Source organism: Astatotilapia calliptera, chromosome 16 (genome assembly GCF_964374335.1).
Source record: "Astatotilapia calliptera chromosome 16, fAstCal68.1, whole genome shotgun sequence".
Lineage (NCBI taxonomy): Eukaryota > Metazoa > Chordata > Actinopteri > Cichliformes > Cichlidae > Astatotilapia > Astatotilapia calliptera.
The window spans coordinates 9,732,425-9,752,149 of record NC_137437.1 but is presented as its reverse complement, the minus strand read 5'-3'; the positions used below and the strand labels follow the sequence as shown (position 1 = coordinate 9,752,149).

General features: G+C 41.2%; 1 protein-coding gene across 1 annotated transcript; it reads left to right on the top strand.

The window, feature by feature from the left end:
• The first annotated feature begins 246 nt into the window (after window positions 1-246).
• LOC145421048 (amine oxidase [flavin-containing]-like) lies at window positions 247-18,423 on the top strand. The gene is made up of 15 exons (XM_080290796.1): window positions 247-404; window positions 2,000-2,094; window positions 2,365-2,502; window positions 9,605-9,709; window positions 9,830-9,921; window positions 10,665-10,806; window positions 11,854-12,003; window positions 14,276-14,435; window positions 14,515-14,611; window positions 15,087-15,140; window positions 15,226-15,283; window positions 15,372-15,469; window positions 16,462-16,573; window positions 17,337-17,399; window positions 17,834-18,423. The coding sequence occupies exons 1-15, from the start codon at window positions 350-352 to the stop codon at window positions 17,987-17,989; spliced, it is 1,575 nt and encodes a 524-aa protein (XP_080146922.1). The 5' UTR covers window positions 247-349; the 3' UTR covers window positions 17,990-18,423.
• Window positions 18,424-19,725: the final 1,302 nt, after the last annotated feature.

Genomic DNA, 19,725 nt, shown 5'->3' with positions numbered 1-19,725 from the left:
ATCTGGAACACCGGGTAGAAGTACAGAGCCACAGGTGGAGAGACAGCCAGGCAAAAACGGAGCCGCAAAAGATCCGTAGCAGAGTACTGGAGAAGAGCTGTCGTCGGGTGATGAAAAAACCCCCCAGGTATTATTATTATTATTAGTAGTAGTATTCCATAAAATGTTTTTTCCTAATGGCCCTCCATGCCCACAGGGTAGGGCTTTACTATGGGTGGGCGGTCTCTGCAGGGAGTGGGCTTGCCCGGCGCTTTTTAATCCAGATACGCACCCTACGTTCGGTAGGGTGCGTATCTGGATCCGGAGCTGACACGGCCAAGAGGGGAAAGAAGACACACCACCCAGCAACATGACTGCACCCAGCAACACCTACGACGTTATAGTGGTCGGCGCGGGCATATCAGGTAGGCTGCACGTTAGAAAACTTTAGTTTGGTGTGCAGGCTGTGCGGACGAGCTGAGCAAATAAACTGATTTAAGCCAAAGCTTCGAACAGAGCTTCCACAGTGGAAGAAGCTGTGTGTGTGTGTGTGTGTGTGTGTGTGTGTGTGTGTGTGTGTGTGTGTGTGTGTGTGTGTGTGTGTGTGTGTGTGTGTGTGTGCGTGCGTGCAGAGTGACGGAGAGTTTTTCATTATTCGTAGTGTTTTTCTTCTTCTTCCGTGAGGCTACCTCCCCTCTCCTCCTCTCTCCAGCTCTTTCACCTCTGTATCACCGCAGCAACAGCAGAGCAAGTTGAGTAACAGCTAATCAACCAGCGCATACTTTGTGTTACATAAGAGGACGTGAGCAGTATGGAGGGCCAGGAGTGAGGAAATAAATGAATGAAATACGTTATTAAATAAATAATTAAATTTGTCATTAATTAATTAAAATTTAAATTAATTAATTAAATAAATGTTTAAATAATTAATTAAATGCCCATTAATTTCATTTAAAACATTGAATAAATTATGTGTTTATTTATTTCAAATTGTATTTAATTATCAACACATTTAATCAATTATTTAATGATGTATTTATTTAATTCATTTTGACAGTCCTGACCCTGCGGCTCTCTTCATGAATTACTTTTATCTGCCAACCTCACCCATCAAACTCAGGGGGTGGGGTTAATGGTGTTCGAGTAAAAACCATTGCTTTGGCCTGGTGGCCAGTCTTTTTATTGGACATTTCTCTAACTAACTGAACTTGCCTTTAAATACCCTGTTTGTATGTCACCGAATACAGTTTAAATATTTTTTTTAGCCGAGAATGTAGAGGTTTAATCTTCAGATATCTGGTCGGTTTGTCAAGATCGAGCCTATTTGCAAAAGTGCTCCGATGATTTCGGAGATGTCTGCCCCGCCCAGTCTCACAGCAAAACCTGTGACATACCCATACTCCATATGCCAGAGTTCAGTGTATGACAAGCTGTTTATCTACTGTATACTCTGTGGTTGGTGAGCCAGTGCTCAGTGCTTTACTTGTTAGCTCTTCCTCCCCACATGATCAGCTGGTTGGCTGGTTTGTGATTTGTTGAGAACCTCAATCCCCCCTGCCCCCCTCTATTTTTTTCCCCAGAGCTCTCTCAGTTCATTTGAAAAGCAAATGTTATGTAATTTTATTTAAGAGTTGCATGCCTACCAAAAAGCTAATCAGTGTAAATGCACAACGGAAAACAATTAAAGTGGGAATACCTGTTGATGGTATAACAGTGTCCTAACTAGCATAAGAGAAACCAGATTTACTTTAAAAATAAACAAAGAAGTTCAAATCTTTGTCTTTCTTATCAGATTTTCCAAACGATCCTCTTGATCTGGTTTTGAGTGATCTAATAGAGCGCAAAAACAATGTTTTTCTTTGAGAAGGGGATTTTTGGAAGCCTTTTTTGTCATTTATTTTAAAAGACCTTTAAAATCCCTGTGTGCCTTTTGCTATTGCTTTTTTTACAAGTACAGAAAGCACATATATTGCTTGAATCCTTATGTTTAAGTCCTGTTGGTGTCTCTGTCCTTCTGCAGGTTTGAGTGCTGCAAAGCTGTTGAAAGCCAGTGGGCTCGATCCTGTAGTGTTGGAAGCCAGAGACCGGGTTGGTGGTCGTACCTTCACTGTGCAGGTAAGGCAAAGAGTGTCAATACTACTGTAGGAGCGGCTCATAAAAGAGACAATCAGTAACAGTAATATAAATGCTTTCCAGCCTTTTTAATTTTACAACCAAGATAGTGTATCTATTGCTTTTAATGGGCATACAGAAAAAAAATGACATTTACATTCAAGTCATTTATGAGCGTAGAAGTGCAAGCATAGATCAGTTAGCCTTTTCAGAAATATGTGTGACATTTCTTTCTTTTTTGTCATGATCTAATTGTGAGTATGTGTCTTTTAGAATAAGGAGGCAAAGTGGGTTGATCTAGGCGGTGCCTACATTGGACCGACACAGAACCGCATCCTCCGTCTGGCCAAAGAGTACGGCATAAAGACCTACAAAGTCAACGAGCAGGAGAACTTGGTGCATTATGTTAATGTGAGTGTCTTTTTTTTATTGCAGATAATTTTCTATTCCAAGCTCTCTTGGTTTATGTTATGTCTGTGTAGTCTGTGACAGATCATGACATGTTCCAGATGTATTCTTCACTTTAAGTGATGGAGTAAATGATGACAATGTTCAGAAGATGATGCACCATATCCTGAGTCTGACCCATTATCCAATAAAAAGGAAATCCAAGTCTCTGCTACTTTTCTGGCATCACGCAGTAGGCATGGCAACAAGGATCTTTATCAACATTTTTCAATTGCCACTTTCTGCCGCTGGCACTTTTCCTGTCAGCTTGACTTTTGCATGAGCTAACAGAGCTAGCCTCTTTGCCATCAGCAGTAGAGTTTGAAGCATTTTTGGGGAATCTTTTTGTTTGCACTAAAAACAAATTTTTTACTTTGCACACAAAGTAAAACATTGTTATCATCATTGTTAACTTTAGTTCGCTTGACTGTACCGTATTTACCGCACTATAAGGCGCACGTAAAATCCTTAAATCTTCACAAAAATCGACAGTGCGCCTTATAATCTGGTGCGCCTTATGTATGAATTTTGTTTTGTGCTTACTGACCTCGAACCGGTTTTATGTGGCACACTATGCTCAAAAATCTGTCAAAAAAAGATTTTTAGTGCCACTTTTTGGAGCATTACGGTTACCGTTGCCAGGAGCCTCGCGGAGTAATACGTACTGTGCTTCAACACAACATTACCGTGTTGTGTGTGTGTGTGTGTGTGTATAACGACTCCAAAATGGCACCCGTGAAGAGACACGCTTACGAAGCTGATTTTAAACTTTGAGCAATTAGTTATGCAGAAGAGAATGGAAATAGAGCAGCTGCGAGACAATTTGGCATTAATGAGTCCATGGTGCGCAAGTGGAGGAAGCAAAAAGATGACCTAAAACAAGTAAAGAAGACCAAAAGGAGTTTCCGAGGGAACAAGGCACGATGGCCGCAGTTAGAGGACAAAATTATCAATTATCATCATCTTTCCTCCCCACTGCTGTCAGACTCCATAATAAAGACTTTAACTGATCAAGCACACACATCCATACATATGCAATAATACTAAGTGCAATAATCCTTTCTGTCATCGTTGTATTTTTACTCAGTTGTATATAGTATTTGTATTTGTATTCTATTTTTATCTTATTGTATATTTATTTTATTTTATTCTACTGTATATAGTATTTTATTTTATTCTATTCTGTACAGTTGTGTACTGTATTTATTCTTATTGTATTCTAATTTTTGCCTCATAACTTTTGCACTGTCCACTTCCTGCTGTGACAAAACAAATTTCCCACGTGTGGGACTAATAAAGGTTATCTTATCTTATCTTATCTTAAATTGAACAGTGGGTTATTGAACAGAGAACAGCAGGTAGAAGTGTCTCTACAGTCTCTATTCGACTCAAGGCAACAGCGGTAGCACGTGACATGCAGATCAAGACTTTCGAGGGGGACCTTCTTGGTGCTTCCGTTTTATGAAAAGGCATAATCTCTCAATCCGCACAAGAACTACTGTCTCACAGCAACTGCCAAACGATTACAAAGAAAAGTTGGCCATTTTCCGCACGTACTGCCAGAATAAGATCACTGAAAAGAAGATCCGGCCAGAACACATCACTAACATGGACGAGGTCCCCTTCACCTTTGACATCCCCGTGAACCGTACTGTCGAGAAAACAGGGACCAGTACGGTATCTATACGCACCGCAGGGAACGAGAAGTCATCCTTCACTGTAGTTCTGGGCTGCCAAGCTAATGGCCAGAAACTACCACCCATGGTCATTTTCAAGAGGAAGACTTTGCCAAAAGAAAAGTTTCCGGCCGGCGTCATCGTCAAGGCTAACTCAAAGGGCTGGATGGATGAAGAGAAAATGAGCGAGTGGCTGAGGGAAGTTTATGTCAAGAGACCGGATGGCTTTTTCCACAAATCTCCGTCTCTTTTGATCTATGACTCCATGCGCGCCCATCTCACCGAATCTGTCAAAACCCAAGTGAAGCAAACTAATTTGGAGCTTGCCGTCATTGCGGGTGGATTAACCAAAGAACTCCAACCACTAGATATTGGTATCAACAGGTCGTTTAAAGTTAAATTACGAGCTGCGTGGGAGCATTGGATGACAGAAGGCGAACACACATTCACCAAGACAGGGAGGCAACGCCGAGCGAGTTACGCCACTATCTGCCAAAGGATCGTGGCTGCTTGGGCTAAGGTATCAGTCTCAAGTGTCGTCCGAGCTTTCACGAAGGCTGGAATAATCACTGAACAGCTAAGTAACAGCAACGAGACTGATTCAGATAATGATGAGAGGGATCCGGGCATGCTTGATGCCGAAATTGCCCAGCTGTTTAACTCAGACACTGAAGGTGAAGAGTTTGATGGATTTGTGGAAGTTGAATGAACTGGAAATGTAAGTGTATTGTTCAATATTTGATGTTTAACAGCTTAACAATGTTAATAGTTACTGTGAATGAGTTGGTTAAATTTTAACTCATCCGATTGTTTTATTCTGCTGAATGCACTTTAAACGCCTTTTAATCCGGTGTGAGAGGGATCTGGGCATGCTTGATGCCGAAATTGCCCAGCTGTTTACCGTAACTCAGACACGGAAGGTGAAGAGTTTGAGGGAATTGTGGAAGTTGAATGTACCGTACTGGAAAAAGTATATTTTTCAATATTTAACGTGTTACAGCTTAACAGTGTTAAGAGTTACTGTGAATGAGCTTAATAAAGGTCGAGTTATTTTTTTGTTTGTCTTAATGCGCCTTATAATATGATGCGCCTTATGTATGAAAACAGAGCCAGTCTTCAACAGTGCGCCTTATAATCTGGTGAGCCTTATAGTGCGGTAAATACGGTAATCTGCTAAATTAGCCACTCCCCCCACACACGGTCGTACAGAACATATATACTCAGTGGAGGAGCTTGTTAATGATCTCAAGACTAGGAACAGTCACCAAAAACACCAATGGTTACACACTGGTTGTAATGGTCTAAAATTAGAGAATAATGTGGCTCAGGAGGTAGAGCAGGTCATCTATTAATCAAAAGGTACGGGTACATTAGACATGCTAAAGTGCTTTGAGCGTTCAAGTAGAATAGTAATGTGCTGTATAAGAACCACTCCATTTACCATATACCGAATCTTGCAGCGCTCACAAGGTTCCCCCTGCTCAAGAAGGCACATTTACAAACCCCTCTTAAGTTTGCCAGTGAACACCCAAAAAATTTAGAGAAGCCTTGGAAGAAAGTAATGTAATCAGATGAAAACAAAATCGAGCTCTTTGACAACAACTTAACCCACAGTGTTTGGAGGAGGAGAAGTGATGAGTATGACCTAAAGAACACAATCTCCACAGTCAGAGGTGGAAATATTGTGTTTTGGGCTGTTTTTCTGCTGTGGGTACAGGATGACTTCACCGTATAGAGGGGCCAATGAATTGGACTATGTGCCGTAAAATCTTGGACAAGAGTCTTCTTCCATCGGCCAAAAAACTGAAGATATGAATGAGTCTTCCAGCATGACAATGACCCAAAATATACCACCAAAGAAACATAGGAGTGGCCAACGAAGAAGAATGTTAAGTTCATTTTGCAGCTTAACCATTCTCCAGACCAGACCTTTCTACCAGTCCTGTAGAAAATGTGCTGTGGGGGTCTTTAAAACCTAAAGCATTTAGAGATTTTCTGTAAAGAGGAGTGGGCCAAAATCACTCCTGAAATGTGTGCAAACCTAATGACCAACTACAAGAAATATCTTACCAAAGCTCACACTGAGCTCAGGGTTTTATTTGATTTGATTTGATTTTTTTTTTGGACAGTGGTTTGGGGGAAAAATGAAAAATGAAATATCTGGAAATACTGGAAATGCCATCACTGTCACCCTTCACAGAGCGCTGAGCCATCTGGCTAACAGGAAGAGCTATGTGAGGATGCCCTTCGTGGACTACAGCTCAACATTCAACTCTATAATCCCAGACATCCTTATCACCCAACTGAGAATAAAAAGGCTGCGCAGAGGGTAATTAATACTGCCAAAAAATAATTGGCTGTCCTCTGCCACCCCTTCAGATCCCCCCTGCCACCTGTTCCTAGGTTCAAGCTCGGTAAACACCCTGGTAAAGAACCCCCAACAGTGTCTGCACTTCCTCCTTGTCCCAAGGAAGAAAAACCTGGACTAGAACCAGAACTTATTAAACAGGAAAAAACAACAACAAGAGAATAATCAGAATCTGAAAATTTCACAAAACACTTGACGCATCAAACACTGGAGGATAGCAAACAGGAACAGAGACATGAGACACAGACAGTCTGACAAAGGACAAAGAAAACACTATGACAATATATACACAAAACAGATCTTGAACAGATCTTAGAATGCTATAATAATCACAGTGAAACTATCAGATAATGTAAAACTGTTTGCATTGTATGTTGGTCTCTCACATAATGAATGCTCTGCAAGATAGAAATCCAAGAAATCTTTAGACTGACTTCAGAGGTGGTGTTTAGATATGATTTATTATCTTACACCTGGGAACCAATCCCTGCATCGGCAGTTCACAGCAATCAGTCTTTATTACCTATATTTTTATACCGTGTGTGTGTGTGTTAGTGTTTTACTACATTAGTAAAATTTTAAAATTGTTGTTGGTAAATCACAAACACCTTGACTGAGGCAGGTGAGGCCTGCAGTTCTTGAGATGTTGTTCTGGATTCTTTTGTGACCTCCTGGATGAATCATTGATGCACTCTTGGAGTAATTTTAGTAGCCCATTTGTGAATAACAGCTCTCCACTTGGCTCAGTCTTAGAAATGGTTTTCCAGACCGATAGTTGTCAGCAGCTTAGTCTTTCAGCTGTTTTTGAGTTTCTTCAGATCATGGCATGACGTGTCACTTAGCCTACTTTACTTTGTCAGACGGGTTCTACTTGAGTGATTTCTGGATTCAGCAGTTATCAGACCTGAGTGTGGCTAGTTGAAACTGAACTTTCCAAAGTTCAACTTTCCAAAAAATGTGGTTGATCACAGTAAATTCACGATTTAGGACATGGTAGGTTTGTTTAGCCTTTTCCTTACTAAATTAATGTATTAATTAATCGAATCTAATAATAATTTACTAAATTTTAAAACTAAATGTAGTTTAAGAAATGAGAAATTAAGAAGAGCAAACATTTTCCCAGTACTGTATATTACAATAGGCAGTAAAATAACTATTGATAATAGATGTTTGTTTCAAAGTCAGATAAGACCGTACAATATAATTTGGGTAAAAGGCTAAGGGCAGTGATTAGCATTTTCTGTGGTTCTGTGAAATCTTTATCTTTAGATGGTTGTCATAAAGTCCTCCTCTGCAGTACAGTCACCTTTGTCTTCAAGTAGCGTTCTTTGGTCCTCTCATTGAGGACAGGATCTTAATCTCGAGACTTCCAGGCCATATTCGGCACAGATGTTTCTGTACACTATGCCGGCCACTTGGTTATGGCATTCCATGTATGCCCTGCCTGCTAGCATCTTGCACCCTGCTGTTATGTGCTGGATTGTCTCAGGGGCATCTTTACACAGCCTGCACCTGGGGTCTTGCCTGGGGTGATAGAGCCCAGCCTCTATGCTTGTTCCGGTGCTGCCATGATTAGCGCCTCTGTGCTGTCTTTCAGTCCAGCTTTGTCCAGCCACTGTGGTACTGACACTAACTAGCCTCTGACCTCCTTCCTTAAGCTTAGCATACAACCTTAGGGCTTAAAGTTGGCCTCTAGTGTTGTCCACCACATCCCCATTGAGTTCCTGATAGTTCCTGATAAATTTACATTTAGTTTCTTCTTAGGGTCCTGTTGATCTTGTACAGGTCTAGGCATTCCAGCATCCAGTTGTGGGGCATCAAGTTGTAGGCCTTCTTGTAATCAATCCAGGGAGTGCACAGGTTTGTCAGCCTAGTCTTGCAGTCTCGGCTGACTGCTCGGTCTACCAGTAGCTGGTGTTTTTCTATGTCTCTGGTGTACCTCTTTAAGCAGCTGGCTAAGGCTGTGAGTCTTTGCTTGGCAGTTTCCAAGGCCTCAGGTATTGGACAACTTGCTGTACTTCTTAGGCACCTTCTTTGTCGCACCTTTCTGCATCTCCGATAGTTGGCTAACCTCCCTCCGTGCCACCTCGATGCCTCCAGTCTCCTTTAATGCAGTAATAATGCAGTTACAGCTGCATTGTTTTACAATGAAATGAAGAACTAAACAATTTTGATATTCTTTTTGTTTTGTTTTTTCCTTTGGCTCTATTACAGTGGTATTACATTACACAACACAATAAGTTAGGAGACTGTAAATAATAGGAGACATTATTAGTTTAAGCTGCAGCTGCAGACCAAGACAGTACAGTGTAAGTGTTATTCCAGAATTGTCTCTGAGCTGACAGCTCTGTGAGGCTTGGGCATTTCCACAAAGATGTATAGACAGTTTTTTTCTCTTTCAAAGAAGTTTGTGTTTAATAAGGTTTGAAATAAATGTTCCTGTCAAGCAAAGCTCTCAATACTCAAGCTCTCAAATAATCTCTCTAGCGTCATACGCTAGAGAGATTATTTGAGATTCCATCAACAGACATAAATGAATGTACTCAAACCATTGTTATCCTCCACATAGCAAAGGGAACTTTGCTAGAAAGCAACAAAAATGAATCTCTAGTTACAATTGTGGTGTGGCAACACTTTAGTGGTTTTAAACCCACTGCATCTACCCCTGACTGTCACCTCTGTGTTTGTATGTCTTTGTGTGTGATTGAGAAATGCAGAAATAAACTAGACCAGGCATAAAAATTATGGCTTTAGATTATGGCTACTCTTATCACATTTAATGATTCAGTATCTCTGATTCAGTTGTAAACATTGCACAAGCTATTACTCCACTTTCTCCACCACTCTTCAAACTGCTTTCACGGTCAGTTAGAGGTCAACTGAAACAAATCTTTAATGGCAAATGCTGAAATGTTGTTCTTTGAATGCTGCCATCATTAAGCACAGCTTTTATAAGCAATGGTTATTTGATGATTGAAGAATATTGTTTTGGTGATGATGGCCGCAATCATGTGTCCAACAGGGAAAGTCTTACCCGTTCAAAGGCTCCTTGCCTCCCATGTGGAACCCCATCGCTTTGATGGACTTCAACAACCTCTTTAGAACAATGGATAAGATGGGCGAGGAGGTAAAGCAGTTCTCACTATTAATGAGTATTCTTATTAATAAGCATTCTAGATTGGTTTACTGGACAGGTTGCACACCTGCTACATGCCTGACTCATGCTGAACACCCTCCTGCATTTCAGATTCCCAGAGACGCTCCCTGGAGAGCTCCCCATGCTGAGGAGTGGGACAAGATGACCATGCAGGAACTCTTTGAAAAACTCTGCTGGACCAGGTAACATGTTCAAAATGTTTCCCGTTTGTGCAGAGAATAGGTCTAGCTATTCATCCTGTTATCTCTGAACGTTTATATCCAGGGTAAAGTTGTATTGCTAAATCTAAAGCTAATGCTAAAGTTATAAGCTAATGGTAGCGAGCTCAGTTAGCAAGGTATCTCATAGGGTGCATGGATGCAGCATTCTGCACAATTCCACTCACCAGAGCTGGAAGTAGAATTAACCAAAGAGCACATCATGCTATTTCCAATAAAATGATCTAAAAGGCTCCAACACCACAGTCACAGTTAAGAGGTCCAGTTCAGTGACTCAAACTTGCAGAGGTGGAAATGGTTACAGCTTCCTGTGTCAGCACTAATAAGAATAAGAATTCTCATCCCTGCAAAAACTTTGAAAACGGATGCTGAAGGTTGTAGCTGTTTCATAGAGGTTTTTGGTGGAGAAGCTTATAAAAGTAAATGACAACAGTCCTGCACTAATTAAATGATTGTACTGCTCCAGCGTTTGAATTAATCCTGTAATGTATCCTATATTAAACTAAAATAAAACTTTAGTTCAACTTTGAAACTGCTCAAATGTAGATTATGTGCAAGTCTCTGCTGGAAAAGTAGGACAAGCAAGCAGAAATCCCTGACATGGTGATTTATTTGTGCTTTGTTCACACTCTTACAGAATATAAAAATTGTGACTGGGGTACCTGCAGTATTTAAAGACTTCTTACCTTCCATGTAATCCCTCCCAGAACTGCTCGTCGCTTCGCCACACTGTTTGTCAACTTGATCGTGACCGCTGAACCCCACGAGGTGTCAGCTCTCTGGTTACTCTGGTACGTCAAACAGTGCGGAGGAATAATGAGGATCTGCTCCACCACCAATGGAGGACAGGTATGTCTGCCCAAAATTATACCTACTGATTCAGAACAACAGACTGAAAGAATTCGTTTTTTTGTATATCTGTCTGAACAAACAGAATATTCTCTCGGCGTGCCAAGAAGTGGACTTGCGTTCTCTGCCTCTCACACAGATTCATTCAGTGATTCAGAGGAGCAGTGTGAACGTCAGAGGGAGATCCCTCACAGCCCAGTCTCCTTAGTCTGGCCTGAATAAGATGCTGTCCACACAAAAGATGTTTTCTTGGAATACTCAGGGCGTCTTTTCTGCTGCCGTTCCTCAAGCTGAGGGCCTTGTTCCCATAGCCACAAAGGCTTTGGTAAACAAATGACAAACAGTAGTGCAGTCGGCTCCTTCCTGTTTGCTCCACATTTAAAGCTTGCACGCCTTGTGGATGGTGCATACATAGGGGTGTTTGAAGTATTTACACATAGTCATCTTAAACATATGGATATGCTATTGGTATGCATTGCTTCGAGTGCAGCTGCACTCCTCCTGAAAAACTGCAAATGTGTCTTTAATCAAACAAGACAAGAAGAGGCTCACCTCGTTTCACCGCCCAGGACTGATTCAGGTGTAGCTCGTGCTTTCACAGCGACTGCTTGACAAATTCATCCAAATGCCACAGAGGAATGCACACAATGTGTTTCTGGTCAGGGATGAGAGAGATGTTGACACTAACCACATGGAAATGGTTTTGTGTATCGGAGCTTTGACAGCCCAAACCTCTCTACCTCCTCACTGTCATCTTCATCATTTAACATTTGCTGGCCTGGCTTTATGAACGTGTTTCTTTTGAATTAAGATGCAGAAATTTGTAGTGAAGGAAATGAAGGCGGACTGAGGATAACCGGTGTGTATCACCAGGATAAATCAGGGGATTTTATCGGCTTCATTCCAAACTGGGAGTTTATTAGCCTTGCCGAGGGGTACCCAGAGGGGGATCAGAGTCACTTCTACCCAATATAAATAGAAACCAGTGTTGCTGCATCTGCTCTCCCTGTTGGTGCTCACTGAACTCTGCTCTCTTTGTGTCTCAAGGAGAGGAAGTTTGTAGGAGGTTCGAATCAGGTGAGTCAGTGCATGGCGAGGGAGCTGGGAGACCGAGTGAAGCTGCAGTCTCCAGTCTACAGGATCGACCAGACCGGAGACATGGTTGTGGTGGAGACCGTGGACAAGCAGACCTACAAGGTGAGTTGAGTATATCACCAGTATTTCCTTTGAAGTACTATTCTTTAAGGACACTTTTTATGTCTTTCCTTACATATTCTGCTTTAGTCAGAAATATAATATTGAGCTGGAAATGAGCATTTAAAGTCCAGTCTAGTAAATATTCGAGGAGCTCGATTAATGTTTATTAATGGTATCTAGCACCAAATCATCTCATGGCACACCGCACTAAATGGTCAAAGGGATTACAACAAGATGGAGAGAAACCCCTTTGAGCAGAACTTGGAAAAAGTGAGGATAAAATAATGAGAGGAAAATAGAGGAAATGCACTCAGAGCAACATGGAAGGTCCCTCATCAGCATGTATCACAGAGAGGTGGTTCTTATACTTTACCCTAACGTTTTCCAATTTGTGATACTTTGTACTTTTATGTCCCTGCATTTCAGAGGGAAATATCTAACTTAACTCACATTCATCTGTGTGATGGCTGTAAAGGGAGACATTTTAAAACAGGAAATAAATAAATATATGTGCAGATGTACGTACAATCCTGATTCTGAAAAAGTTGATGCTGTGTAAAAATGTCAAATAAAAATAATGCAATTATTTTCAATCTCATAAACGGAGCATAGAAAGTGCAAATGGATATTGGCTCATTTTGAACTTGATGGCAGCAACTGTTCTCCAAAAAGTTGCGTTGGGGCCATGTTTAAGACAGTTTAGCATCGCCTCTTCTTTTAACACCTCCTCAGCAACTGAGGAGAGCAGGTACTAAACCTTTGGGAGCAGGAAGTTGTCTCATTCGTGTTTGATTATATATGTCAACAGTTCTGGCTCTCTGTCATATATCTGTTTTTTTTTTTTTTCATTTCATAATGCTCCAAATTAGTGAAAGGTCTGGACTGCAGGCAGGCCGGTTCAACACCCCAACTCTTTTACTTCTGCTGAAGCCTTTCTGTTGATTTCTCTGACCACAGAACAGTTTCCACTTTGCCTCAGTCTGTTTAAAATGAGCTTTGGCCCAGAAATGATGGCGGTGTTTCACCATCATGTTCACATGATAGAGCTTTAACCTGTATTTGTGAACAGTACAGTGTTCATAGACAGTGATTTCCAGAAGTGTTCCCGAGCCCTCCCAGTGATTTCATGACAATCATGCCTGCTTTAGTGCAGTGATGCAGCAGGGCCCAAAGGTCACGGGCATCCATTATTGATTTTCAGCCTTATCCTTTGCACACAGAAATTCCTCCAGATTCTTGGAATGTTTTGATGATATTATTCTTTTCAGTTTGATGTTGAGGAACATTTTTCTGAAATTGCTCCACAGTTTGTAGACACAGTTTTGGGGGTTTTTGCAGAGCATCTCTGAGATGCTCTTTTCATCGCTGGTCGTGTCACTTTGAGACATGTCACTGCCATCAAATTCAAAGTGAGCTTTTTGTTTCTGTAAATGATAATAGTAGATTTCTGATATTTTTCTGTATAAGTGAATAAAAGATGGCTTTCTGAGATCGGCAAGTCACTGCATTCTGTTTTCATTTACAGTTTACACAATGTTACAACTTTCTGAAACTGGGTTTGTAGACACAATTGATTAGTTCAGTCCAGTGGTTCCCAACCTTCAAATGGCCCACAAAACAAATAGTCAGAATGACTTTGCTTATATGGATACATCACCGTTAACGAGCTGATAAGATAATGAATAATGACGCTGCTCTTATGTTTCAGTAGATTGTGAATGCAGGACTTTCCTTTTCCTGTTTTCCTGTTACTGCAGCCATGTTTCAAATAACTGTTATAGTGTTTGTTTGATTTTATTATGTATTAGGAAATGAAACAGATACTATATTTATACACTAGGTAATGTGAGATAATGCAGTCTGAATATGAAACATCCATGTATCTGTAAAACAGTAACTGCTTCACAGTGTTACTCACAAACTTCACTGGCACTGCTGCTCTTTGGCTGCCATCTACTGGCTGCTTGGAAAAAAGCAGTTAAAATGTACATGATCTGTGTTACTTTGTTGATTAGGTTGAATGTTTTCATTTATGGTCAGATGTTCCATTGTAATGAATTATGGGACAGCATTTTCTCCCCTCTTTTCATAAAGGATAGTCCAGTGTATCCTATATTAAAGGAAGCATTGAAGCCTCTTTCCTTAGTATTTGGAGAATTGCAACATCTCTTACTATGGCTGATGACTACCATGCAGATACTTCTGGGTCACATCTTTCAGTTATAAACAGACTATTGGTACGCACTGTGTACTGTCTCTGTCTCTGTGTTAGGCCAAGTATGTGATCGTGGCCACGCCACCTGCTTTGAATCTGAAGATGCACTTCAACCCTGAGCTGCCCCCGCTGAGGAACCAGCTGATCAACCGTGTTCCCATGGGCTCTGTCATAAAGTGCATGGTCTACTACAGAGAGAACTTCTGGAGGAAAAAGGGTACGCAGGAAGTGAAAACACAGAGAGAGCGAATGCTGTTCAAGATGATGCCATTTCTAACGTTTTATTGTGTTACCAGGTTACTGCGGCAGCATGGTGATAGAGGAGGAGGGCGCTCCCATCGGCTTCACCCTGGATGACACAAAGCCTGATGGGACTGTACCTTGTATTATGGGGTTGGTACAGAGCTTCAAACAGTTCTCTGTAATTGTGTATATTTTGTATAATGATTCCATATTGTACACTACATCGCCAAAAATATTTACCTGTCGCAGGACAGCTTTCAGACCTGAGTTATAAGATTGGTTGGCAAGTGGTTACTGGAGGTTACCAGATAGCGCTAAGTGATATCAGCAGCCCCAAAGAAGTATACAATGCTGCACCATGATGAGTGCTTTAGTCATCATTAGGGTGGAATACACATTTTTTTCACTAGCGACCTGTGATTATCAGAGGGTTACTGACTGGCCTGTAGGCTTGTGTCTCAGCTTTACCATCTGACTCTGACCTAGTATTCTCGCATGAGCTCCTACAAGAATTTCCATACAGTGTAGGACTTGTGCTTGAATGGAGCTAAACACAAGTGATAAAGTCATCCAACCAGCCACACATGCTCATGTAGTGTTTTCTCTTTTCACTCTCCCCCCCCAGATTCATCCTTGCCCACAAGTGCAGAAAGCTCTCAAGCCTGTCCAAGGAAGAAAGGTAGACACCAGTGGACAGAGATGGAAAAAAACTCTCACGAGCTGTGAGATCAGTTTAATCCCAACTCCTGTGTTGTTGTGTTTAGGTTGAGGAGGATCTGTGAGATCTACTCCAAAGTGCTGGGCACAGATGAGGCTTTGCATGTGAGTTTGGGTGCAGAGTGGTACACAGTCATGTGGATACTGTGGAATCACTTGACTGACTGCTCATGTGCCTGCTTGTTTCCTGCAGCCGGTGCACTATGAGGAGAAGAACTGGTGTGAAGAGGAGTACTCTGGAGGCTGCTACACAGCCTATTTCCCCCCAGGAATCCTTACTCAGTTTGGCAGGTGAGTCTCTCTCACACGTGTACACACACAAAAAAATAAACATAAATATGAAAGTGTGATCTTTTCATTTCAATTAACTTAATTTATTTGAATGTGTCAGCTCCTGGATATTAATGGCTAATGTATGTTTCAGCAGGATTTGTGATTATTTCTGCAAATTAGCGTCACTTCTCCTCCATGAAACGAACCTGCCTTCCTGTGCACAGTTTCAGAGGGGACTCACTGAGATCACAACACTTTGTGTTGGATTATTATGTTTACCACACAAGCAATACTGTGAACTCATATTTCATCTGAATGGTGTTATTGCAGTGTTTTTTGCGGCATTTCATGGGTTTTATTGGAGTGTGAACAAATGAATGCATTTTCAGTACAGCAGGACGTGTCCCCAGGATTTGCCCATTTGCTCTATAGCTGTACACACACATAAAACACAATCCAGTGTGTCTGATGCATTGCGGCTGCTTTCATTTATTAGTCGAAGCTGCTTGTTGTACAGATCCTGGTGCATATGTTCACTATTAGAGTTTTGTTAACCTCCATATGAAAAACTGAAACTCCTTGTTAATCGTCATGTGAACCATATTTCATGTCTAAATGTCCTCACCAGATGTGCAAATGTGTTCTCACTCACAATGAAAAGTAAGCTGGAGTTGGAAACCTAACATTGTGCTTTTTTATACAGAGTAACTGTTTCACATACCGGGTGGTCCTGCAAGAAATAGAGTTAAAGAAAAAGTCCTTTCTTTGGTTCTTTTATGTTGAGCACAGTGGGGGTGGGAAGATTAATCCAAAGGAAATTCACTTTATGTTATATAATCCCATATTGCACTTATTCAGGTGAGATTATATTCTTAAATGAAGTGAATGCATGCTAAAGCTCAATGGTCAGTACAATGCTGGTGCATACATTAAAAATAAAACGTGTTTAAAACCTGTAAACCAGTTTAACCTCTGAAGCCTCTCCTGTTTCTCTCTTTTTTGCTCTTCAGAGTGCTGAGAGAGCCGGTGGGCAAGTTGTACTTTGCAGGCACAGAGACGGCCACCGAATGGAGTGGCTACATGGAGGGGGCCGTACAAGCTGGAGAGAGAGCAGCCAGAGAGGTCAGAGAGCATTTAAGTACCTGCTTTTCACTGCTACGTGTTAGCAAATACCAGTTCTTACCAGTTTAAACACCCTTAGAGGCAGGTTACTTATATATACCAGGTAGAAACCACTTAAATCATGCAGCTGGCACACCTATTAGTCACACCTCAGCCTGCTCCTGGTGTTTTGGATGCTCAGCCAGCAGTGCTGGGGGTCAGCTGATATCAAATCATGACATCCTCGCCTTTTCTCCCCTGTCATTTATGTCTGAGCACAGCTGACTGAAACAAACCATAGAATCAAAATGGTCCTCCCCACTCAGTCTTCTAAATCTCTCTTTAAGACACTCGCCTGCACTTTATATCCTTCTTCCAAGGCATTAACATTAGGTTTGGTTTCCTAAGATACTCCCCCATGTGTTCATGTTCCTCCATGTTTCTTAGCTCTGGCTCTGCTGCAGAGTAGGTCAGTTACAGTAAAGGCCAGTCAAGCCTGAGTAGATTATCTGAGTGCATTAAACATAAACATACACTTATTCTTCTTTTTATTACTTAAGTTAAGTTGCTGTGTCGTGTCGTGTTGTATGTAGTGCCAACGTGGGACAGTTCCCCAATTTCATTGTGCTATTGTACTATGTATGACTGTGCAATGATAATAAAGAGTTATCTTATTAACATCACCCAAACTCAAAAATGTGTATCATGTTTAAAATTTAGACTGTTAGACTGTATTTTGATCCTTTTGAAGTCTTTGACTGACACCACCAATGTCTTTTCGCAGGTCATGTGTGCGATGGGTAAACTCCAACCTAATCAGATCTGGCAACCTGAGCCTGAGAACGATGTAAGAGAAGTCCTTATGCACCAAATTACAAGTTGGCTTTTGATTAAAAAAAATGAACAATCAGTGGAGAAACACTCTGAAGTCTCTCGTCATGAATCCAAAACACTTTTTACCATAAATGACACTGTGAAAAAGATCATCTTGTAATAAATGAGAAAAAAACTACCAGGCAAGACCATAATGTTTCTTGGGGTTGTAAACCAAGAGAGGTCATTTTCTCCCTCGCTTTCTATACAATCATTTTCAAGCAGAAGAGTTGCCCCCTGCTGGTCATGTAAAAAAATGCAGGTTTAAGACACCTTTGCATTGTTTACACATTTTGGACCCAAGATTACATAAGTTGTATATTGCCAAATCATCTATCAAGTATCTAGTTAATATCATGCACATGAAAAAGGCAGATATCTGATATCATCATTCCCTCCGTCCTGCAGGAAATCCGGGCACTCCCGTTTGTTACCACCTTCTGGGAGAGAAACCTGCCTTCGGTTGATGGTTTCCTCAAATTCTTAGGAGTCTCCACATTCCTGTCTGCTGCCGCCGCAGCTGGCTTGGTGGCCTACAAGAAGGGCATCATCCCCCGGAGTTAAACCACCCTGTCGTCTCACTCCTCCACATCTCAAGGGAACACGTCTCAATAGACACTTGTGTACTTCTAGTGCTTTATGGGCCCAAACTACAGAGTAGTGACCTACATAGGGTATACATTGTTTTTTGAGAAACACCGTGATGTGAGAAGGACTGCTCAGCTCATGCAAAAACACTAACACACTGTTACTCTGTCCACAAACGAAAGAGAGAATGAAGCAGGTGAGAAGGGCTGACTGAAAGGTGTTTGAGAGGAGGGACGAAAGCCTAACTTCAGTTTAAAACATGCAGACTCAGATTGTGAAACCAATGAAGGAAAAAAGATCAGAATCAGTTCGTAAGGGGAAACCTTCTCTGTCACTATTACTATCCCATACAATGCCAATGAAATCCACTGTGTCGATTATATGTGAGTTTATAAAAGTCGCCATGCTTACTGTGTGTATGAGCCTCGTCTGTGTCGCATGCTTCGGTGAGCATGCGTTCGTGAGCGTGTGGTCATCAAAGTTTCTGTACAAAGTTGCGAGCGCGTGTGCATGAGTTTCCACTGTGTGTCTAATTACCGCTGCCTATTTTAGGTGCCAATTTATTCTGGCCAAGCAGCCGTAGCTGTTTGACGAAATCCAGTGACTTCAGAAGAGAAAAGAGTCAGTATAGTGACACTGTCCACATAGAAAATCAGAGAGGAGGTTCAAGGACAAGTGGGGCTTTTTCTGTCAGCAAATCCCATGAAAACACAAATGAATAGTGAATTTTAGCATTGTCTTTGTAGCTAAAGCCAGATGTGAGTCGCAACCCTAAAGTGAGTTGGTACCGCGTGAAATGGGTTTTGTTGTTTCTCTTAAATTTAAATTTTATTTACATCCCAAAGCCCAAATTATGTGCCCTAATATGAATCCTAATATGTAGCCTAATAATGTCATATTAGGGCACCAAATGTGTATTATTCCCAATGAGCGATCTGTGCAGTTGAAGGCTGGCTCCAAAAGCAGGTAATTCCTCACAGACTCCTATGTTAAGATGTCTAGGTTTCCACCTGAAAAGGCATCTTTAAAGCCTGGGGCAGTCTTTGTAGCTAATTGTCTCCTTCATGGTGACTCCTTTCATATAAATCCTCTGTTTAAACTATAGTAAGTCTTAGGTATCAGCAAACACGGGCTACCAAATATGGCCACCAAAAATTAAGACGGTGCCAGTCTAAGTACTGAACCCATAAATTTAATTGGTAATCCATAAACTAATGGTGACAATAATGATTATTATAAATAATTATTAAACACTTCTCAGTTATAGTTACTTGTTGTTTTAACTCTTTACCCGCTTGTATAAATCGACCAGGAGTGACCTTGAATGCTTCAGGCTTATAGAACAAAACGACTGGTGTGCATCATAAGTTAGTGCGGGTGGTCTCTCCCTGTGCAACTAGACTTAGAAAAACCCAGAAACTGTTCTGATTGTCTTCAAACCACAACTTTATTGATATATGCTGAGGTGTCAAAACTCATCATCAAGGCTACAAAGGGGATGTCGTCAGTGTCTCTTTATGGAGTAAAGAGTTAAAGTTTATCCAGACTGAACACAGAGCAGGTACAGATGTTCAACAAATAGTTATGTTTTCTATATTTTTAATCTTCAAGTATACCAAATTTTTCATATCCATAGATAAAAGTGTGCACGTTTTATTAATAAGAGCTCAGAAGTGGGGCTAGAAGGTGAATGCAGCTTAGCTTTTTGTGAC